The 23,565-nt window shown below is 43.9% G+C and overlaps 5 protein-coding genes across 6 annotated transcripts; 4 read left to right on the forward strand and 1 right to left on the reverse strand.

Moving 5' to 3' along the window:
* Positions 1 to 3,365: 3,365 nt before the first annotated feature.
* On the forward strand, positions 3,366 to 5,403 carry LOC123398784 (amidase 1-like). Its single transcript, XM_045093243.1, has 3 exons — positions 3,366 to 3,624; positions 3,746 to 3,946; positions 5,316 to 5,403. The coding sequence occupies exons 1-3, from the start codon at positions 3,366 to 3,368 to the stop codon at positions 5,336 to 5,338; spliced, it is 483 nt and encodes a 160-aa protein (XP_044949178.1). The 3' UTR covers positions 5,339 to 5,403.
* A 646-nt stretch (positions 5,404 to 6,049) lies between these two features.
* LOC123398786 lies at positions 6,050 to 8,215 on the forward strand. Of its 2 annotated transcripts, none has more exons than XM_045093244.1 (4): positions 6,050 to 6,207; positions 6,402 to 7,191; positions 7,335 to 7,498; positions 7,602 to 8,215. In XM_045093244.1, exons 2-4 carry the CDS (start codon positions 7,044 to 7,046, stop codon positions 7,626 to 7,628), a joined length of 339 nt encoding a protein of 112 aa, XP_044949179.1. In that variant the 5' UTR covers positions 6,050 to 6,207; positions 6,402 to 7,043; the 3' UTR covers positions 7,629 to 8,215. The 2 variants fall into 2 exon arrangements, 1 of the variants encoding a protein (XP_044949179.1); XR_006610257.1 differs by having other exon boundaries at positions 7,335 to 7,523.
* Positions 8,216 to 9,919: 1,704 nt separating this feature from the next.
* LOC123398787 (putative ripening-related protein 4) lies at positions 9,920 to 10,786 on the forward strand. The gene has a single exon (XM_045093245.1). It carries the CDS (start codon positions 9,957 to 9,959, stop codon positions 10,560 to 10,562), a length of 606 nt encoding a protein of 201 aa, XP_044949180.1. The 5' UTR covers positions 9,920 to 9,956; the 3' UTR covers positions 10,563 to 10,786.
* A 5,338-nt stretch (positions 10,787 to 16,124) lies between these two features.
* LOC123398789 (probable glutathione S-transferase GSTF1) lies at positions 16,125 to 17,194 on the forward strand. The gene is made up of 3 exons (XM_045093246.1): positions 16,125 to 16,300; positions 16,403 to 16,451; positions 16,542 to 17,194. Exons 1-3 carry the CDS (start codon positions 16,151 to 16,153, stop codon positions 16,997 to 16,999), a joined length of 657 nt encoding a protein of 218 aa, XP_044949181.1. The 5' UTR covers positions 16,125 to 16,150; the 3' UTR covers positions 17,000 to 17,194.
* A 1,883-nt stretch (positions 17,195 to 19,077) lies between these two features.
* On the reverse strand, positions 19,078 to 19,965 carry LOC123398790 (non-specific lipid transfer protein GPI-anchored 5-like). The gene has a single exon (XM_045093247.1). The coding sequence runs from the start codon at positions 19,867 to 19,869 to the stop codon at positions 19,357 to 19,359; it is 513 nt and encodes a 170-aa protein (XP_044949182.1). The 5' UTR covers positions 19,870 to 19,965; the 3' UTR covers positions 19,078 to 19,356.
* Positions 19,966 to 23,565: the final 3,600 nt, after the last annotated feature.

The following is a 23,565-nucleotide window of genomic DNA, read 5'->3' on the forward strand; positions in this document are numbered from 1 at the left end:
CTACTACCTCTTTGTCCACACTTGTGCCTCAAAGTGGCACCATGTTCTTCATATAGAGAGTCTCTTGTTTTGTCACTTCCATATGCTAATGCGAATTTTTCGTTATAGAATTTGGTTTATATTTTGATGACGGGCTTGCTCAAATGACCAAGGTCTTCATGAGCAAGCAAACTGGATGCACACCCAGTTAGCTTCACTTGTGCTTTCATACTCCTCGTATTGATATCTATTGATGGGCATCTTCATAGCCCGTTGATACACCTAGTTGATGCTTGACTTTCTTCTTCATTTTCACCCCTTTGCAACCTATCACCATATTCTTTTCCACCTTTATGCTATATTCATGGTTAACGCTTATATGTTGAGTGATTCATAAACATATGAAGCGTGTTAAAGAGTATGATCCAATTACCTGAGTAAATATCGTGGTGCTTAACATCTGTATTTATGTGCTGAAGACGGAGCCGTGCTATGCTTATATGATAAAATGAATAGACGGTGAACATTTTTTAAGGATCGTATATTTTGAAACTTCATGATTATGTTGCTTATGTTTGTGAATATTATTATATTGATGTTTATTAATTCATCGTTTCTCAATGATAAAACCTATTGATATTGGGTAGCATGTCATATCAAAAAATCTGTCTTTTATCATTTACCTATTCGAGGACGAGCAGGATTTAAGCTTGGGGATGCTAATACGTCTCCAACGCTTCTATAATTTTTATTGTTTCATGCTATAATATTATCATTCTAGAATGCTTTTAGGGTGTTTATATATCAATTAATATTATTTTTGAGCACCAATCTATTAACTGAGTGTCAAGTGCCAGTTGTTATTTTCTGCATGTTTTTAGCTTTTTAGGTTTACAGTACCAAATGGAGTCCAATTGCCAAAAGAAGACCTAGAAGTTTTGGGAAGAGACTAGAAGTTGCACGAGGGAAGGAGCACACAACAGGGCGCGCCTAGGGGGCATGCCCTGATGTGTGTGCCCCCCCCCCCCCCCCCCCCCCCGCGCGCGTGGCCCCCGACGTCCCTCTCTGGCCTATAAATTCTAAATTATCCCAAAACTCCACGGGAACAACCAGAAAAATACTTTTTCCATCGCCGCATGTCTCTGTTCCGTCGTGTGCCTATTTGGAGCCCTGTTACGGCGGTGCCCTGTCGGAGGGAGGATCGATCACAGAAGGCTTTTATATCAACCTTGCTGCTTCCATGGTGATGTGTGAGTAATTTACCACAGACCTATGGATCCGTAGCTAGTACCTAGATGGCTATCTCTATCTCTTGATCTTCAATATAATGATCATCGCATCGTCACTTTGGTCTATCCGATGTAATTCTTTTACGCGTGCGTTTGTCGGGATCCGATGAATTGTGAATTTATGTTCGGATTATTTATGATAAAAAATTGAGTCTTCAATTGCCCAACAGTAAAAAAAATACCCATCATATGCCTACTATATGAAAGATGCCATTATACAAAAACTACGGCCCTCGGTCTATTCATTTATAAGTTTGCAAACACTATAATTGTCTCGTTGTCTGTATTTACTTTGCAATTATCAATTATCACCTACACTTTATTTGCTTACAAATAACGAGTCCAAAAGGATTGACAACCCTTTTGCCCCGTTGGATGCAAATATTTGCTTCTTTGTGTGCAGTCACTGAAGACGGGGTTGGTTGTTATTACTATTGGTTCGATAAACCGTGGTTCTCGCTTAACAAAAATACTTATCTATGTTGTGTTGCATCATTTATTCCTCTTCATGAAAAACTCTAGGCAGATCACAAATATCAGCTGTATATAAGTGATTCCATCTCTATAATATTAAAAAAGGACAACATAAAGCTTGAGACGGCCTCCATCCTCTACGTATCCGCCGCCGTGGCTGCTTCACCATCATGCCTATCTGTCGTCTATCAGGCTTCTTCATTGGCCCCATCCCATATATCCCACCTCACCCGCAACCATATGAGGCGTTCCCGCCATGAAAGCCAAGCTCTACCGGATTGATAGCGGCAGACTAGTGTTGCATCCAGAGATGACCATTGTTTGTGGATCTGACGGTAACCGGCCGGTGGCGCTGCACGTGGCGGCAGCCATATTCTTCATGACAACGATGGTGAAAGTTCAAAGGGCTCTCACTTCGGGGTACCTCGAAACAAATTACGATCGAAACTATACGAAGGATAAGTGTCGTACACAGTTTTAAGGCGGCTGTATATTATTCCCTCCGTCGATGTTTTTTAACTTTTTTTAATAGAACGTCAATGGCGTATCATATTTTTATAAAAGACAGAATAGAGTTTACAAGATACCAATTAGAATACGTACATTCTCATTGACGGGTTACGCCAACATCAACAATGTTTTTTGACATTATTATAGTGTAAAAAAGCATTTTACATTTTAGGACGGATGGAGTATTTTTTTTAAGCTTGCCAAGCGAGGCCTTGATCTCGTCTCTTTGTCGGCTCAATCCAGGAAAAGACGCACCTGATATGAATGTCTCAACTAGTTAGCTGCCGTTCCCAAGAAAGTCGGAAACCTACTCCCTCCGTCACGGTTTAGAAGGCATGCTTGAAATTTTTTGGGACCAAGGTAGTCATCGATTGGTTATGAGATATAGCAAGTGTAGATGCTAATGCGCATAATCAACTGAGAAAATAAGCGTTTGATGTTCCCACAGCCGAGTTAATAACCAGCGCATGCATGCATGCATGCATCAACTTCACCCGGCATGAGCAGCAAATTGAAAGGGCGCGTGCATAAGTAGTACTAGTCTCTACTATTAAAGCAGGATGTGCCGTCGTGATGGTTCAACCTCTAGCTTATGGTTCCACCTCTCCTATCGCTACCTCCCACCCACGTCGTCCCTTTTTTTATTTACCCTCCGAAAACCAACCGCAGCCCCGCATTCGCACGAAGAAAAATCTCTCCACCCATGTCGCGCGGGCGCCGCCGAGATCCGCCTCTGCGCCAGCACGCCCCGCCCTCTCGGCCAGCTGCATCACTCGAGGTCGCTGGTGAGTAACCTCCCTAGGAGGCGCTCGTGCTGCGGGATCTCAGACTGACCGGGCCCGTCGCCATCGCAAAGAGGCGCTCCCGCTCGCTCGCTATCGCCTGCGACGAACGCCGACTGCCGATCTCCGACTCCTCCGTCGAAGTCGTCTTCACCGGCCGTCATCGACCTGGTCTTCGTCGGCCTCGCCCTCGATTCGTTAAAGCGTCTGGCCGACCTTGTCGGTGAGGCCGCGCGGATCTTGAAGCCGGAGGGCCATCTCGTCGTGCTCACCTCCAGCACCGCTGATGCCTACAACCTCCGCTCGCCAACCCCTGCGCCCCCTGCCGGTGATGGACAAGATGGCCTACAGCATCAACGGCGAGAACGCGCACTACGGCACCCCCAACAACCCCTGCGCCCCCGGCCGCGTCCCCGGCGGCTGCGCCGTTGCCGTCGCCGCTAGCCTCGCCGACTTCGCCCTCGGCACCAACACCGGCGGCAGCGTCAGGGTGCCCGCCGCATACTGCGGCATCTTCGGCCTCCGCCCCTCCCATGGAGTGGTCTCCGCCGAGAACATCGTCCCCATGGCACAGATGTTCGACACTGTCGGTAATTCCAGTCTAGCCGTGCTACTGTCATTCATTCAGATGTTCAACACACAACATTATTCATCTGCTCAAGTGTTTATTCAGTTCCATGAAACCATGTCATTGTGTCTCTGCTTACACAGGATGGTTTGCCAGAGATCTAGCTACATTGCCCCGTGTGAGCGACGTGTTGCTGCCGCCGGTCTCAACCGACACCGCCGATGCCGAGCTGCGACAACCGAGCTGTGTCATAATTCCTGCTGACTGTTTCAGGATCTTGGGCTCCTCTGATGACGACCACACCTACGAGATCCTCAATGCTTGTGCGGCCAAAGTATTCGGCGGTAAGTAGCTACCATGAACTCCCAACTCATCATTGCAGATTGGAGCAGAGCAGGATATGCAGAGTTGTATAGGTTTTCTGAAGCTTCATCCTTGGCATCCCGTTGATGCAGAGTAGAGCAGAGGAGTATATGATAGCTTACACATATTAGTTAGTTTGCAGTTATATGTAAAATATCACCCCCATTCAGATATTTGTTAAATAGTCTGATATTTATGATGTTCCTGATGGCCTGCCATACTTTCAAGTGCATGCTTTATGGATGTTGTTATCCCAAATGACTTTTTTGTTATTCGAACTTACATCATGTCTTAGCAAACTTTAGCGGATTGCAAATAATTGGAGCAGTAAATTTCATCATATCTGCCTGCCAGGACTATCACTAAATAACCATCAGGTTATCAGATACTCATTTTATTTTAATGTGCAGTTCCATTCAGATGCTGAGCAATTTTGTCGCACGCCCGCACCATGACTTTAGTTGCAAACATACTATAGTTCATCAGCAAACCAAATAGTTCTTACATCTCACACTATGCCTTGAGTTGTCATTTTTGAAGTGCCTTAAGAAGATCATGTCAGAAGAAGAATTTGTAGCTATTGGACTATGCTTATGCCGATTCTGTTTTTCCTGACTCAAACATGCAAGTATATGACTCAAACATGCAAGTATATGATTGACCCCTCAACCGCTACATCAAGTAACTGCCCTTTCTATTCCTGTCGAACAAATAAAGTTTTTTAAATCAAATTGTAACAACGAACTCTAAAAACAACAAGAATGCGATAAAACTCATGAGAAAGCAAGTATACTTGCAAGCAATAATAACCCTGTGAAAAAATGAGTTCCTGATTTTGGCTAAATAGTACTTCCTCTGTAACTTAATATAAGATGTTTTTGGACACTATGACAGTGTCCAAAAACATCTTATATTAAGTTACGGAGGGAGTAGTTGGTAGTGAGAAGCACTAACATTAAGATCATTTCTTAAGTTACTTGTGAATAAGAATGATAGAAAGATGAAACACTGGTAAAGAGTATGTACGAAGGCAAAGATAGTCTGTAAATGAATTGAGTTATGGTTCCTAAAGGATAAATAGTACCTGAAGCTGAGAGACAAGGTGGCGGTGCCCATGTCTTCATCTTGTAATATACTATAATGAAATGTATTGAATCTATTTTCTCTTGGGTTACTTGTGTAGCCTACCCCAACTTGCTTGGGACACTGTAGTAAATGTATTAAAGCTATTTTTGTTTGTAGAATTTGTGCTGAATGAATTTGCTTCTGCAGTCTTAGGCTTGTCAGTAAATAAATATATCTACATACGCATGTTTGTGCTTTCTTATGAGAAGTGTTGGCTTTTCGCAGGCAGACAAGCTTCTCTCTCCTGAATTTCAACCTTCTATAGAGCAGTTGATCCGTTACCTTCCAGCAAGTCGACAGATTTTAATGTTTTCAGCAACATTCCCTGTGACACATTTCCTGTGACTATCAAGGAGTTCAAGGACAAATATCTTCCTAAACCTTATGTTATTAACCTCATGGATTAACTTACACTGAAGGGAATTACACAATTCTATGCTTTTGTGGAAGAAAGGCAGAAAGTTCATTGTCTTAACACCCTCTTTTCCAAGGTTTAATAATTGCCTCTTAATTTAGTTCGACATTTTGATCACCTGCATACATATAAATAATCTAACTTATGTTTATATTGGTACAACTTCAAATAAACCAGTCAATAATATTCTGCAACTCTGTAAATCGTGTTGAGCTTTTAGCGAAAAAGATCACGGATCTTGGTTACTCTTGCTTCTACATCCATGCAAAGATGGCAGGACCACCGTAACAGAGTTTTCCATGATTTCCGTAATGGGGCATGCAGGAACCTTGTTTGTACAGGTAAGCAATTATGTGTCTTATGTATTGTTTGTTTTCTATTTTACTGCCAGGACTATCGCTTGCCTTGTATTGAGTTGTCCATGGCGAAAACTGCGGTAGTGTAGTCCTTGCAGTTCATGTCCTTTAATCTTACTTTTGTGTGTACAACTTAACTGGTGGCATTGGTGCTCGTGGACTGAACTCATCTGTTGGATTGCCCACTGTATCAGGGCTTGGAGCTCCTGTGACAGCTGCTTCTCTTCTTGTACAGCCTGTTGGAGCAGTTCCAGGGGCACCTCTTCCTATCATCTCTCAATCTGCTGATATTGGTACACCTACTGAATTCCTATTACTGAAGAACATGTTTGACCCAGTAGTGGAGGTATCTCATCTTTTCATCTTTTTTTTGTTCATCTCTATGTCTATTTTAGGTGCTTGCCCGTCTTTGTTCAGCTGTTTAAAATTGTTATTATTATTCTTTGTGCCAATTGTTACGTTCTTTCACCTGCATTATTATTTCCTGTTTACATTTGAGTTTCTGACTAACCTAATTGAAAATTTTCTTTTCCATTGCAGAGGGATCCTGATTTTGATTTGGATATTAGAGATGATGTGCAAGACGAATGTTCAAAATTTGGTGTAGTGAAACATATTTTTGTTGACAAGTAAGTCGTTTGTCTTCTAAACCCTGATGGTATGCCCTTTTATTTAAACTGTATGACACATGTTGTCAACAGTTATGATAAACAAGGATAACAAAGTTTGCAGTAACCGACTTGGCGATTAAATACAGAAAACATCTGGTTCATTAAACTGGATAAGAAAAGAAAACAACCCACGTACACACACCCCACGCCCCACCTCCCACTCCCCTTCCCCATAATCCATCGCTCTGGATCTCCTGTCTCTCTGCATATCGCCGCCGCCGCCCTCCTCCCGCGAACGGCGACTCATAGTGCAGCCCAAAAGATTGGAGCGGTTGCATTGCCGCCGCCGCTCTCCTCCCGGAGCGGGTGCTAATTGGCCTAGGCGCCTACCCGGAGCACGACGCGGATGTCTCCGCCTCTTCGGCAAAGACCAGGCGGTCGACGAGACGCCGGAGACGGAGACGACCTGAGTAGGTTACGGTTGGGGGTGCGGGGGGCTCGCTAGCGTCGGAGAAGATGCGGTGGTGCGGGGTGTTTGGAGGGATGGCGGCGCTGCCAACACCGGCCGCGGATGGCCGGAACTGGCGGTTGGTGCCAAAGCCAGTGGGTTCGACGAGCGGGCGCGCCTATTGGCGATGGAGGCGGGCAGAGATGGATGGTAGTGGGTGGGGTCGGGCGGGCTCGACCGCGGCAGCAGCTCCACCTCGCATCTCATTCAGGTTTCTTTCAGCTTCATGGTGAAATATATTCCTGCACATTCCTAAGTTTTTCTGTACAATTGTTGGGCTTGGCATATATAGAAACGTTACAAAAAGATTGAACAAACTTTATTTATTTTGATTTTGTGTCCATATGTCTGCAGAGCTTAAGATTCAGGCCACCAAGGCCAAACTGGATGCAGCTGAGGTTCAGTTCACCCCACTGTTATCTCAGTTAACAGCTTCAAAGCAGAGGTACAGACTCCGGGTCCGGGTGCGCATCCCACTGATGTGGGGGGCCTTCAATCCAAATCATGACGACGCGGTGGTCAGCCTCCAGATTTTTTGACCGTGTTAGAACTGAAGACCTAGATGCCTAATCATTTTTTTCTTTACACATTTACATGAAAGTTAACTTCAAATTTCTGCAGCTTCGGCATGGTTTCTCAGGGGGGTAATTTGGTGGGATGGAGAGGGAGGGGAGGTGCCATGGGAGAGGACAACCATGGGGTGTGCCGGTGCGGGAGTGCATGATACAAAGATAAGATGGGGTGAAAGTGTAAGAGAGATTACCTGGGTCGTCGTCTGACGCTACCGCCAACGGATGCTTGGAGCTACAAATGTGACATATATTTCGTGAAATATTCACATCATGTATTGTAGTTGATTGTTCTTTTTGCAGGAAGCAGGGATTATTTTCAATTATCAAGTTTTTGCCAAAAATGTAGATTGTACTGAAGGTTTCATGTTTGTGGCTCCGATTTTTGATTTTTTTTGTAACAAGTTCAGTAGCAAGCATGGGTCCACAAATTGTTTAGATGCATGCCTCGATGAGTGCATGACCATGTAGATGTATCACTTAACTTTGTGGTTTTAAATGCACATTAGAATGACCTGGTTAGATATGAAGACCTATTTGTATTAACATTTTTATTAAGAAGTTCTCCTAGAGTTTGAGAAATCTTTATAAGAATTGGTCTGACTATGTAGTACAAACTTGGTACATTGGACATAGGAAGGGTTAATTCTTATTCATTTGATTTGATGTCGTGTGAGCAGATTTGACTTTATAATCACTATGTCAACTTATGCCTGCCATAGTTTCCTGTGTTATAGATCTAACTTATGCTTATTAAGTATGTTGGGATCAGAACTAAAGCGTATAGCAACTGATCCATTACTTGTCTCTGGCTTCAATGTTGGTTCCTCTACGCAAACTAGCATGGCTGCTGGTGTTGTTGCAGCCATTGAGATGCACAATGCTTCGTCGCTCCTACACAAGTGGTTGCACATTCTATTTTCCTTGATGTTGATAAAACAAAGGGAAAGGATGCTAGAATTAATGAAGAATGAAACAGACGAACCAGACCGCCGGTCAGATTGAGGGAAGGTGTTGCAGGTTTCAAAAGACATTGAAAAGTGTAGAGGAAATAAAGAGGATTAGGTGCATGAAGAAAGCCGAAGGAAGGTAGAGTCAAGAGGCACAACATGACTAATGGAGGAACGAGTTGGATGGAGTACAACAATAAGGAATGGAGCTGAAGGTAGCATGACAACTAGATTGCGATGGAGAGCAAGACGATATTGGTGTTGCCGAGTCAAGAGAACATGTACATAACTCTGTCGTACCGATGCACCTTACTATTTTGTTAAATTAGTAAGTGTAAGTCTGAAAATTCACTTTGGCCCTCGGGCACCTATCGTCTTGCTTCCAATTTTCAAAATTTCTTCTTGTAGAAAAACATCACAAATTTCACACGTGTAGTAATCTACATATTTGTTGAGCCTATAAACCTTCATAAAATAAATTGAAGTTAATGCAGCTTGTGCAAAAAATAAGAAGTTGGTCGTGTTTCTACATATTTCTATTTGCATTGGTTCTTGTTATTTTTGAACATAATGCATATCTCATTATTGTTGTTTTTAACCTTTTGAGATGGTAAAGAAGATTAAAATATGCATACATCATTCTTTGGATGATTTTTTGTAGACTGCACCAGGAGTTCCCAAGAGCAAAAAGGTTGGCTTTGCATAAGATAATTTTTTTGTTTGAACACACTCATAAGTAGTGATGATTCGATAAATATCTCTTTGTCTAAGTTTATTATATATCCCGTGGCAACGCACGGGCAGTTGACTAGTATTAATTAATAGGAGTAATTGATTTCGCAGCTTAAACTTTGTCTATTTTAGAAACGCACGTAAGTTTAATTGTGTCTTGTAAACCGTGACCGAGGGGATACCATGGTGTCAAGAAGCGTCTCTCATTTTGAGATGGAGGGAGTAGTTTTTTTTTAGCTTTGCCCGCGGCCTTAATTTCCTCGCTGTTCCATCCACAGTTACGATAAGAAAATTAGGAAACGACACACCTGATATGAACAGTCTCAACTAGTTAGCTGCCGTGCCCAAGAAAGTAGGAAACCTACCTTGGAGTCTCATTCGCTCGGGTGTTCAGAAATGTCTGCGCCTCGACTATCAATGGAATGGAAGCTCCATGACAAAGTTTCATTCCCTAAACCAAGGAAGAAGCGGCTGTTTAAAAATATTTACCGCACACGCAAACAGAAACTGTGATGGATGCACTACGGTTTAACCGCCCAACCATCCGTCTCTGGGTTACAAAACCGAAGAAACGAGGCCGAGTTAACACGCCCCCAGTTAAACCACCATGCATAGCCAGCAATTCCTGTTCCTCGTGCTCTATATAAACACGATAGATCCACCAATATCCTCACAACCACAAATACAATAACAATTGCAGCTGATCTGCAAGCAGCCTGACAGACATGGCTAACATGAAGAAGCTACTAGCCGTGCTGGCTCTCGTGCAGCTCCTGTCACGCCTCCACGTCCATGGCGTGTCCGCGTCCGTGGACATGCTGACGGACACAAGCGGCGGCGGCGGCGGCGGCAGCTGCCACATCAGCGGCTTCCTGCCGGGGCAATCCGGCGACTGCAACCCGGCGCACGGCTCGGTCTGCTGCGTCGACGGCCGCCGGTACCCGCAGTACAAGTGCTCGCCCCCGGTGTCGGCGGAGACGCCGGCGATTCTGACTATAAACAGCTTCGCGAAAGGTGGAGACGGCGGCGGCAAATCGTTCTGCGACAACCGCTACCACCCGGACAGCGAGCTGGTGGTGGCGCTGTCCACGGGGTGGCTGCGCCTGGACGGCACGCAGAGGTGCAACAAGATGATCCGCATCAACGGGAACGGGCGGTCCGTGACGGCCAAGGTGGTGGACGAGTGCGACTCGGTGTACGGCTGCGACAAGGAGCACAACTTCGAGCCGCCGTGCCCGAACAACGACGTGGACGCGTCGCCGGCCGTGTGGAAGGCGCTGGGCCTCAACGGCAACATTGGTGAGTTCAAGGTCACTTGGTCTGATGTGTGAGCACACACACATATATATATATGTACGGGACAGTGTGCTTCTCGCTTGTTATATGCAGCTATCGTATCGTATGGGTGCGTGCAATGCTACTCTTCATGGCGTGGAGTTGCTGTTATTTAAATAAGTCGCCGCTCGCTCAAATGTATTTGCTGTTTTCCCAAGTTTATGTATTTACCCTATTTTGGTGTTATGTAAGTTACATATTTCTCTTAAACGTGTGACGGGAAGTCACCTGTGTTCGACTGTTTGAAGTCAGTACTACACACTATTCAACCATTAATTCGCCATAGTAGTATATATCGTGCATATGATACTAGTATGATATTATCTTCATAATGCATACTATCATAAATTAGTATCATAAATGATCTCATTTATTAACATACATGACACATAATAGCATAGCATTTAGCATGTTACGGTATCTACATATATTACTCTAATACTCTCTCTCTTCTTTAATTGTCTGCCACATCAACATGTTTGTTAGTCCCAAATATATGATACTACCTAAGTTACTCCCGCTATGGCCAGACTTAGGCCCTGTTTCTTTAGAAGGTTCTAGGACTTTTTTTTAGTCCCAACTAAAAAGTCCCTAGTACCTATTCGTTTTTTTCCAGGAACTAAACAGGGACTATAAGTCATTAAATGACATGTAAAAAGATCATGTTACCCCTAGTAATGTACTAGTAGTTATTAAATGACATGTTAAAAGTAGGGTCACTGTTGGAAAAAGTGTCAAAAAAGTCCCAAAAAGACTCTCCCATAGGGACTTCTTCCTTTAGTCCCAAACACCCACTTTTAGTCCCTAAAAGTCTCTTATGTTTCTTTCACGACTTTTTTTTAGTCCCTAGAGCAACAAGTCCCTGTAAAAAAAACACCACCTTAGGAAACCTTCATCGACGACTCGTAAGTTATCTCTTGCACACACAGGAAAGGATTAGCCCACGAACAAGGATTCGGGACGCCACCATCCAACACTATATTAAAAACAGAAAAGAAAAGACAAACATAATGGAAAAACTCAAACAGAAAAGGAAATAGGAAAATCAAAAAAGGAAAGAAAAAAAACACGCCTCAAACCCCCGCATAGGCCGCATCAGGCAAGTACACCTCTCCACGCGTTGAAAACAGGGTGTTCTTTTTTTTTTTGAAATAAGAACAAGGCGTTCTTATGCCAAGGTGAGCGAAATCATTAGTTAGCGAGTACAGATTTTTATGATTACTCCCATCTCTACAGATTGCAACAAGTGACGTACTACATGCGTGTCATTTATCGCAACATGAGAGTTTTTCTTTTTTTTATAGATCCGTATTTTTAAAACATTTTATCTCCTAAAACGTGCGTTAAAATCTCGAACTGTTTTCACTGTTGGGTTTCTCGCGTTGAGATCTTCGAAACTAGATCACATGTTCATAGGTTTTGACAAACATTTTTTTTAAAAAAAACCGGCGTTTTTTTCCTTTCCGAGATGCATGGTCGTCCCTCTCGCGGCAGCAAAACCGTGCCTCTCACAGAAGCACACCCGTTCCTCTCGCGAAAAAAAAGAGTAGCAAATGCGTTTTTTTTTCCTTTCCGAGAAGCACGGCCGTATCTCTGACGATAGCAAAACCGTGTCTCTCGCAGAAAAAAGAGACCAGAAAATGCGGGTTTTTTTCCTTTTCGGAGAGGCACACTTGTAGTAGCAAAACCGTGCTCTCGCGGAAAAAAAGAGAGCAGAAAACTCATTTTTTTTCCTTTTTCGAAAGGCACGGTCGTGCCTCTCGCGGTGACAAAACCGTAACTCTCATAGAAAAAAAACAACAGAAAACATATTTTTTTCCTTTCCGAGAGGCACGGCCTGCGATAACAAAACCGTGCCTCTCGCGGAAAAATAGAGAATAAAAAACGCGTTTTTTTCTTTTTTCAAGAGGCACGGCCATGTGAAAATAGCACTTGCTAACTAGTTACTTCCCAAGGTGAGTTGTTGCTGGCGAACTTCTTCAAGTCGGCGGACTGGTTTGGTTAGGAACGAGCGACATGATAGTGGCCATGTGGGCCGACCCAGGTGAAAATAGTCTACATGGCCAACAAACGAGGAGGTGGACAGGAAATACTCTGGAGCATTGCGGGCACATCATTTCTAGTGGCCTTAGTGAAAGGGATAAGTGGTCTCTATGAAAAATCAAATTATATTTGTAGTTGAAAAAGGATAATGGGAGTTGCGTGTATTAGATGGAGTAGCTCTTGATTTGCAAAGTATTAAAAGATAGGTGAAACACATTGATAGATCTAGCTCACTGAGGGTTAGAAGTGACCCATTGTCCCACTTGGGGCATATATTTCAATTGTATGATGCCATCATACTCCAAGTAATGATTTAATTTATTAATTAATACATGTGTGTATACAAGGTTCTACTCAATTTGAGTTGAGTATTAGCAATAAAATAAATACATATTGGATTTCTGGATTTACGGGCGTACCTCTTATATAACATGATCCTAATTAATGTTCTTTAGGTAATAATCGTTTGAATTTTTTAATTCCCATGTCTATGCTTACTAGTATGTGCCATCGTGTTTACGAGATATGCCGCTGGTGAACCTATGAACGACATGGCACTGCTGAACCTATGAACAAGTTCTCATTTACTTCATCGGAAAACTTCAGAAATGCCATTCGCTTGAACTTTTATTTTTAGTAATTATGATAAAAAAATTCATTATCTATCATTTCCTAATCATTGCTTGTTAGAACTAGCAATGCTAGTGTGATTGACAATCTCACTTGAGCAATGCTAGGAGAGTGCGGTGGCTAGGGTTTCCCCTCGTCGCTCGCCGGAGCGATGTAGGGGCGGGGGGGGGGGGGGGTTTGTCTCGTCTTCCATTTTAAATTTATGAGTATATAAAACATGGCTAATACATTTTAGATCAATAAATAAATAATCACTTGTTGGTAAGCCAGTAACGCATCTAATAATTGTTCTATTCATGTACTAAAAGACTACCATTTATAACAATAAGATATTTTTATGAACCAACCTCTGGTTGGATGGTTAGAGGGACAGTGGTATCTTCGTTTCATCTGGGTTCAATTGTTGATGCTCGCCATTTTGTACAAAGTTTTCCTTATGGCAAATCATGGTGAGTATTAGTCGGTAGATCCATTTTGTACAAAGTTTTCCTTAAGGCAACCATTGTTTGGAAGGTAGGAAACGGAATATTTTAAACCCACGAAAATAAAGCAAGTTGGATAAATCATGTCCATAGGGTTCGAGCGTCAGTGGGCAAAGATACATACTGTGCTCCAACCACTGGGCCAAGGGTCCATCCACTGATCAGTATTACGACTGAAGTAACCGATAGACTTTGCCCAACTTTTGTGTATATGTCTTAAGTATTTCACTACTCCCTCCATCTCAGTTTATAAGTCCGACATGTGTGCCTAGGTTATCAATTTAACCAACCTAATGATAAGCATATATTACAAAAAATATATTATTAAAAAATTTAGATGTTCTATTTTCTAATGATATAATTTTTATATTAAATAATAGATTTTATATAAGTTAAATTGACGACCTAGGTATATGTGCGTGCCTTCTAAACTGTGACGGAGGTAATACTCTTTTTTCCTACATGGCACAATCTAAATGAAAAAGAAAACATACAACTATAGTTGACACAACGATGGAAAGTTTAGTTATCAAGCATGACCTTTGCCGAAGAAACCCAAACTGTGGACGAAGTTGCCATGCTTACCAACTAAACTTGTCATCCTTACGTCAACTAAAATTAACATAAAAAAGGTTTGAATTGCCATGGACAAAATCCAAACGCTTGGGAGTTATCAGGGTCCCAAATTTTAAAATGAAGGTAATAATACAATATGAATTCAAAAATGATCATGAGTTTTTAAATAAAACTTAAAATAATGAAGAATAAAATAAAATCATAACATGGAAATACGAAAAGAAGAGAGAGAGAAAAGAACGAATGCGACAAGAAAATTGAAGTCATAAATTGCCAAAAGAAAACTAGGAAAGAAAAGAAAAGAAAAAAAGGCAGTGAGAAACCAGAAAGAAAAACCCCCAACGAAAAATACATATAAAAAGAAATTAAAATGTTAGCGAAACACCGGAACGGTCGAGGCCATGGTGCACGAGTCTTACGTGTGTATGACATTTGACCATCCGAGCCTTAGGATTCACTATTTTATCTTCTATCATGGGGTCGTGACATATTTTCATTGCTATAATTACAATATTTTTATTTATTTTCATTCTTTTTAAAAAAAACTAATTTTTTCAGTATTTAACATGTTTTCCAGATAACAAAATCACTAAATTTGCCATGCTATCATTGCATATATTCTATATCTGCATGCTTCTATAAAAACAGAAAGTTATATTTCATGTGATTGGCATAACCATTTTTTAATAGTTTGCTAAGGCTTTGGATTTTGTTTATTAAAAGTTCCAACGGAGCAATAAAAAACTGTGTACTTACTTAGGCTCTGTTTGGAACCATTCAAATTATATAATTTGGTTTTTATAATCTATTATGTCTTCAAACAGGACAGATTATATTATAGTTTATAAAAATTAGATGGCTAGATTATTAAAAACTCATAATCTACTCTACCCAGCTAAAATCGGATTATGGATTACTAATGACCCATTACCCTTGAAAACTTGGAGATAATTACCTACTGCCACCGCCACCGTCCTCCAAACATGTCCACCTAGATTACTACCTTTACAACTAAAAAACAGAGGGCAGACATGTCATTGTACAATATAAAACCTGGATTACAGTTTATATAATCTGATCTCCAAACATGCCCACCTAAATTATTTTTATACACCAGATTATATAATCTATCTTCATAATTCAGATTATTATAAACTATTGTGGTTCCAAACATGCCCTTAAATGGAAAATTTGAAGAAAAAAAAATCCTTCAATCACAACCATGATACATGTATATTTATTGTACGACGTTTTTTATATAGCCATTTTGCAATGTGTGTGCTATTTCCTTTCTACTCTTTTTTTGTGTTTTTTGGTGAAACAAATAGTGTTATATGCATTGTGGCAATATAGAAATTTAATGCTTATACTTTTATGGTCTTCAGACCGACCGAGGCCTTTTCCGGTCCATATTTTTTCGTATTTGCACGTGCCGTTTTGATTATTACCGACTGGAAACTTTTTTCACAGCGGATAAAACCGTTGGCTCCTTCTCTCTGACCAGCTGGAAAGGTTCGTTCGCATTGGGATATCTTTCCTCGTCTTGTGGTGTGACGTATTCATCCACACATCCCTGCCGAGTGAGCCCTGTTTTTCGTAGAAGCTGCTTACTGTATTAATCAGGGCTAGTAGTGTAGTAGACAACTCAGACGACGACTAGCTGTCCACACTGGATATCATGTCACCTCACTTCAACTTGTCAAAGCACTAAGTTTCATTCATGGTGTACGTCTTGGACCTTTTCTTCTTTCTTTTCCCTCTCGCGTGCAGCATAAAATAGAGGTGCGCGGTCATGAGAATTTCGCATAAACCACGGGGATATCATCATCCACCAGCAGAGCAGAGCAGAGAGCATGGCGGCGGTGAAGGTGTTCGGGTCGGCGGCGTTCACGAACGTGACGCGGGTGCTGGTGTGCCTGGAGGAGGTCGGCGCCGAGTACGAGATCGTCCAGGTCGACTTCCATGCCAGGGAGCACAAGGGCTCCGGCCACCTCGCCAGAAACGTAAGCACACCCAATCCTCTACCCACATCTGAGTTCGGATCATCATCATAGATAGAACTACCGCTCGGATCATCCCAGTTCACTCCGCTTTCCTCCGGCCAGCCGTTCGGACAGGTCCCGGCGTTCCAGGACGGCGATCTCGTGCTCTTCCGTGAGTCTTCAAATTCTCAACTACTTGTTCATCTTTTAAGCACCTAATAATTACAGTATATTATGTATGCATCTCCGTACGTCTGCTCAGAGTCCCGTGCGATCTCACGCTACGTGCTCCGCAAGCACAAGACCGACGAGGTCAACCTGTTGAGGGAAGGCGACCCCGAGGAGTCGGCCCTCGTCGACGTCTGGATGGACGTGGAGGCGCTCAACTTCGACACCGCCATGCACGCGGTGTTCTACCAGCACCGCGTGGCCCCGGCGCTGGGCCGGACCGCCGACGAGAAGATCATCGGCGACAACATCGAGAAGCTGAAGAAGGTGCTGGACGTGTACGAGGCCCGGCTGACCAAGCACAGGTACCTGGCCGGGGATTTCCTGAGCCTGGCGGATCTTAGTCACTTCCCGGAGACGCATTACTTCATGGGGATGCCCTACGCGGCGGTGTTGGACGCGTACCCTCGTGTTAGGGCCTGGCTGAAGGAGCTGTTTGCTAGGCCTGCCGTCAAGAAGGTCATCTCGCTCATGGCCAAGGACTTCCAGTGATCATGGCAGACGAAGCTAGTCATTTGAGTATGTAGCAACAATACCTCTTCATAAATTAGGAACATAGTACAGCAGAAAATCTGGATGCTCGTCATTGCAAGTCCCAAGTGACAGTCTCGCGGCAGTGAGAAGTAAAATACGGTGTTGCTCAACATGTTTTGTATCCGCTTGTTATATTTTTATAAGTTAATAAACGCTTTCTTCATTGGAGAAAATACGACCTAAGTTGTATGTATGTTTCAGAATGTATGCGATTTCTTTACATTTCGTAATATTCTTTGGCCCATTTTGTAGATAAAAGAGCCACCATGTTTATACAAAGTTCAAGTTGAAGGAAAGGAAAATTAATCCGCTAGGACAACAACATAAACATGCCCAAGTAAAGTAACAAAGAAAGACCAAAAAAAGACACCAAGAGGCAGATAGGTCTGTGGTGTAAACATAGGATGCAGAGTCTCTTGTTTTTCTGTTCCTTTTCTTTAATCTGCTTTGTAAGAAGTTCACGTCATCATCTTGTATCGGTTTGGTGGTGTGGCTTTATATATAAAAGAAGGGTGGAAGCCTTTTTATCTGAACCAATCTCGATCCTGCTGCCTAGAAAGCGGGTGTGAGGGCTGCAAAATGCCAGGAATTTAAAGACAACGTTAGTGGCCTGTGTTGTCGTAAGAAGAGTCACTCAATAATCATCTTGTTACACATAATCTAGACGGTACGGGTTATTAGCGCGAACATTAACCAGAAGAAGCATCTCCTCCTTTCGGTCTAGTTTGCCCAAGTTTTGATGAGCCCCAACCAGATCCAAGGCCTCCCACACAGCCCCAGAGCTCCACGGAAAAAACGCCAAAGAAACAAGCCACATGGCAAATACAAGATGTGGGTCCTCCACTGGAACATCACAAAGAAGGCATAACCCATGGTCAGGATTATGACGCTTGATCACCTCCGTCACTAACGGGAGGCAATCACTCAAAAACTGACACACGAAGATGTTAACTTCAAAAAACAAGGTGCTTTTCACAAATGAGTGGTCCATGCAAGCAACGACCATCAACAATAGACAAGATATGCCGAGCCAACAGAGAAGAAACACAAAGAGGTCAAGCGACAAGATATGGCGTCCGGGTAATCCATTCGCAACGTTAGAATGGCCGCTCAAAGGCCAGCCCATGCAACGGTTTTCTCGGGTCCAAATGTACGTCTGAATGAGACATTAGAGCATCTTCAGCCACGACTTTTAAATTTGGACCCTTAAACGTCCGTAAACGCGCCTCGTCAGCGACCGGACGTGTCTCCTATTTCTTCGTCCGCACAGTCATATTCCTCATTTTCTTCCTTATATGTCGAGTCAATTGCACGTGATTGATGAAGAGAAAAGAGAGAAAGAAAAGAATGAATAAAGAAAAAAAAAGGTTGTCCGGGGTGGGGTCGCGTCCTATGTGACACGCGCGTCCGGTCGCGTCCGTGAGCCCTCATATCCTTTTTATTTTTGAGATGAACATAAAGGTTTACGGACATCCCGCGCATATAAGGATGATATGAAGGGTCCGGTTGGGTAATTTTTTTTCTTTCTCTCCTGTCCGATTATGACAGGGCGCGTTCATAAACGTATGAGGGGTCATTTGACGGGTACGGATGTAATGCTCTTACGTAGTACAACATTCCGGACGAACAAGAAACCAACAACATGGGTTCGTACAGATAGCAAACAAGTCTGAAAAATTAATGCAGAACGTGGATCCACCCATCGTAGGGTCAAGCGAGAAGAGGGCCCCATCTTTATTTCCTATGGACATAGGGAATCCTGCATGAATATCATTCTTGATCGACTGAATCGACTTCATGAACTGAGATCCCTCGCTATGATCACCAAGTGGGCAGCTATGCAAATACTTCACTTTAATAAGCTGAAGCCATAAGCCGACATCAATATCTTTACATCTCACCACAAACATTCTTATCCATTTAGATTTGCCGCTACTTGGCAACTTATTAATGTGCTCTGTTTTCTGGGTATCACTACTCTGTTTTTTGCTCTGTTTTCAATTTCAAACGTGAATTGCTCTACGGCCTTCTCTTTCTTTTTGGATGTGTAGTTTCATTGATGAACTGAGCTTTCTCTGCAAAGGCATACATCCATAAGTAATAATCTATTGGATCTGTTCGTGATGACGTGATAGGTGAAGCATATGTGGAACAGAACTCTAACCAATCGGCAATGCTCAATGCAAATAAACCAATATGAAAATCAAATCATGCCACACAACAACCGAATTTCTGAGTCCAACCGCTCAGTCCAGTGGCCATGGAGACCGGAGTGAACGCTGAACACGGTGTAGAGTCGTCGACTGTAGCATCAGTCACCACACGGCGGCCACGGCGTAGACTGCAGCAACCGCCAGCACGAACACCAAGCCCACCGTGCCCCGGAGTGACGAGCCGCCGTTCTCTTGCAGGTACGCCGACGGCGTGGCCTTTGATCCTGAGCCGGCCGGTGTCTGCACATCCGGCGTGGCGCCGCTCGGAGCACTGCCACCACCGTTGCACCTGCTCGCCGGCGGGGTCTGCACGTTGCACGCCATGGGGAGCTCGAGCGCGCGCGTCTTGTTGATGGTCACGCCGCCCAGCGACGACGAGTCGCCGCCGAGGGCGCTGCAGAGGCACTGCGGCTGGGACTGCACCACGGAGCCGAGCTGCGAGCAGCAGGACTTTGTGGGCGCCGTGTCGCTGCCGCTGATGTAGTTCATGCACGGGTACAGCCCGACGAGCGCGGTCGTGCATCCGGACTGCGCCGAGGCCGACGCCACCAGCAGGGCCGCTGCCAGCGCCGCGGCCAGGAGGATGCTGCTGCCAGACAATGCTCCCGCTGCCATTGATGGATTTATTTTTTCTTCCCCGAGGATTGCTAGCGAAAGCAAGAGGATTTTCTTGAGTCGATGCTGCTTGCTCGCGTGGATCAGGCTTGTGTGTTCGTGCTTTTGGCGTTCAAATTTGCGTGGTTTTATAGGACTTGTTTTGTTGGGGAAGTTGGAATTAGTTGGGCGTGTTGGTGAGCTACATATCCCTACTTCCTACTCATGCCACGAAATGATTTGTTTCTCTGAATTGCTGCGGCCGTCGTATACTAAATATTCAGAAAAATATTGGATACGTGGATGCTATAATAATTTGCGTTCACAGTAGAACCAGTGTCGTTGTCCTTTGTCAATGCCATGTTGGATGAAGCCAACAACTACATGAGTTTTTCCTAAGGGGAAACAATAGTATTAAGTGATATAAAAACGTGAAAATGCTAGATCTACTAAATCCTACTTAAGTTTACTAAGCCTTCCAACTAATCTAATCATGCCCTCCCTGATTTTCAGGGGTGCGTGGGTCTCACCCCCCTTTTAATCCAATCCATGATTGCCAAATCAGACTATCCTGTAAACGTACGTAAACATTTACATAGATGTAGCATTACTCATAAAAACGTTTTAAATCAACCGGTTGATTTCGTCGCTGTGTAAGCGGCCTCTCCTTGTTGATGTGTGTCATTTGGGGCCCACCGTCGCTTCTCCCTCGTAGCGTTACCTCCACGCGCAGCTCTCGTCCACACATCTTCTTCTTTCGCTGGAGTCGTTCGTCAAGATTCACCATGAGATTTTGCCATCTCCGGTCGTCGCCGCCCCACCCACACCACCGCTGCTACACACGGGGGAAGGAAACGGCGGCAACCATCACAGTTAGCATCTCCGTCGCAGCAGTTGTGTCGCGTTGCCTGCCGTGTGTTTCATCGCCTTCGCAGCTAGACCGCACCGTCGCGTGCGTGTGGCGGTGTTGTAGTGGAGCGTTTGTCGCCGGCTCACGGTGCTGCGATGCAGTGCTCGGGCGACGGCCCAGAGCTCGGTACGACAAGGGAGTTTCACTGGCAGCTACAATGGAGCTTCATCGGCGGCGGCCAGGGCACCCTGTCACCGTTGCAGCCGGATGCGCTGTAGTGTTACAGTGGAGCTAGCGGTCGTCGGCGGATCACAGTGCCCGATGTTGCAACGATGCGTCATGAGTGGCTGCAATGGAGCTTCACCGGCAGTACCCAGAGTTGCGATGCAGCGCCCAAAGCTGCAATGAAGCTTCACTGGCGCTGCAGTGAAGCTGCACCGACGAGCCCAGAGCTGCACTGCAGCGGGGTGGTGCTGCATTGGAGCTTCACCGGTCGCTGAATTGGAGCTTCACCAATTCCCTTGAGCCGCGATGTTGTTGGGTAAGCGCTGCAGTGCAGCATCATCGACGCTATCGACAGACTTTCGTTGCATTGTCGACAAGGTGTGTGCGACTCCTGGTGTGAACATGAGGCCATGTGTCCCTACGGTGATACGACTGTTGCTTGTGTTGACTTGATCCAACGACTCTTGAGGAGTGCAGCGAATGACTGGCAACCCGACTGATTTCCCCAGAAAATCAGTGGTATCCTAGAGAGAAATACCTTATAATTCCTGTGTGTATATACTATATACACCTGATATGGCAAAATAATTAATAATTAACAACTAGATTTTCTTTGGCACTGGTATATAAATTTTCACGAATAGAAAACCAGAGTTGACTTTAGGGCAATAAAACAAAAAATATTTGCTATCATAGGTCATTATTCACTCTATTTGGACCAACAATTTTGCCTTTTTTGAAAAGAAGTCAACGTGATTTTTTTCTTTTTGTGGATTTTTTTACCAGTATAATGGAAGGTCAAGTTTATTTTAAAAATATTGTTAGAATTCGATGACTTTTTATTTATTTACTAATTTAGTTTTAAATATTGAATGTATATACATCAATAGACCAAAAGTTCATGTCCTATCCTGAAGGCCTAAGCATGCGACGTTAGAGCATGTCTAGTAGAGCCCTCAAACCCTTAAATCTAAAACCAGTTTTAAGGGTTGAGAATTGACTATTTTTAACACTTTTAAGGGTTGAAAAATTGAAGCAAAGACTAGAACCCTCAAACCCAACCCTTATAACGGAATATTCCGTTATAAGGGTTGGGTTTGAGGGTTCTAGTCTTTGCTCCAGCCCCAACCCTTAAAACTGTCATTTGACATAACACAATTTTCATCATCTTAATAACATCGAATAGTACTTTCAAACACATAATAAAAAGGGGCAAACACGTATGATTGTCTTACACAAAGGATTTTCAAACAACATCTGGTATCTAGTAAGGCCAAATATCAGATAGAGTCAAGTTTTTCAGAAGGATTAAACTCTGATAGGAAACATATTCAGAAATGAAGATGTATATCATTCTACTTCACATCAGTTCTATTCATGTCAAGCATATCAGCCTTATTTTATCTTGCCACATATATAAACTAGAGTGTCATACAATAGGAGAAGTACTGAATAAGTACTAAAAATAGGACATCAGGATCTCTAGTGATATTCATGGTAAAGTTTGCCTGAGAGAAAAAAGCACAGCAGAAATAATGAGTCCTTATCACTACCCAAGACCCAATATTTCTTCGAGTATGTTTAACACCCTGCTGCAATCATTCTAGCTGTTCAAGTTACTTTGCATCCAAATACTGTATGGAACACGGTGAAATAAACAGTTCCAAAATTGACGACCCTGTGAAATTAGCCTTTATCAGCTGCACAGGAAGTTGAGCATATCCAAACAAGATCATGGAACCATCGGTCATCCAGGATAAATCAGTCAGGCAACGACAATTCAACCAAATTGCCCTATTAAGAACAAACATTTCCAGGAGCAATACCTACTAATTATCGCACTACACAGAAATAACCCGTGCAAGCAGTGCCACTAGATGATTCATCCTACAACGGGGAGGCGGCAGCGCTTGCCTTGGGGTGGCTGGAGACGGCGGCGATGAGGATTCATCCTACACAGAAATATATTTCTTTACAAAATTTATCAAACTTAAAAAGTTTAACTTTGCAAAACAAATAATACATTATATATTTTGAAACGAGTGAGTATTGTTTTTAAGAAACTAAGAGCAACTCTAGCAGACCTCGCATCCCATCCCGACCCGTAAAATAACCGCCAAAATGCGGGTCGGGGCGAAAAAACCTGCCCGATCAGACACCGCATCCCGCCCTGGCCCGCAAAAAAATTTAGGGGACGCGGCAAAATCCCGACCCCAACCCGGGAAAACGCGGGTTTCCTCCTCGCGGCTGCGGTGCCCTGCATATATGCGGAAGCGGTTGGTGGGGGACATTTCATCCCGCGCTTTCTCCCACCAACCACCTCTCCTCTCCCCCCTCGCGCCGCCGCCGGCCGCCGCCCAAGATTCCGGCGACAGCAGCCGGCAGGAGAACGCCGGAAGGCTGCCACGCGCACGAGGCCTCCCCTCCCTTCCCCCCTGCGTCGGCGGGCCGCCGGATTTGCAGATATGCGGCACATCATCGCGGGCCGCCGAATTTATCTTTTTCCGGCCGCCGGTTGCTGCCCGAGGCGATGGAGTGGTCGGGGAGCCTCTCCCGCAGCCCAGGCAAGGGCGCATCGCCGCATGCAGGCACGGGTTCGTCCGCGCGCCGTCGCCGAAGGTTTGCGGGCATGGACTCGTCCG

Source organism: Hordeum vulgare, chromosome 5H (assembly GCF_904849725.1).
Source record: "Hordeum vulgare subsp. vulgare chromosome 5H, MorexV3_pseudomolecules_assembly, whole genome shotgun sequence".
Classification (NCBI taxonomy): domain Eukaryota; kingdom Viridiplantae; phylum Streptophyta; class Magnoliopsida; order Poales; family Poaceae; genus Hordeum; species Hordeum vulgare.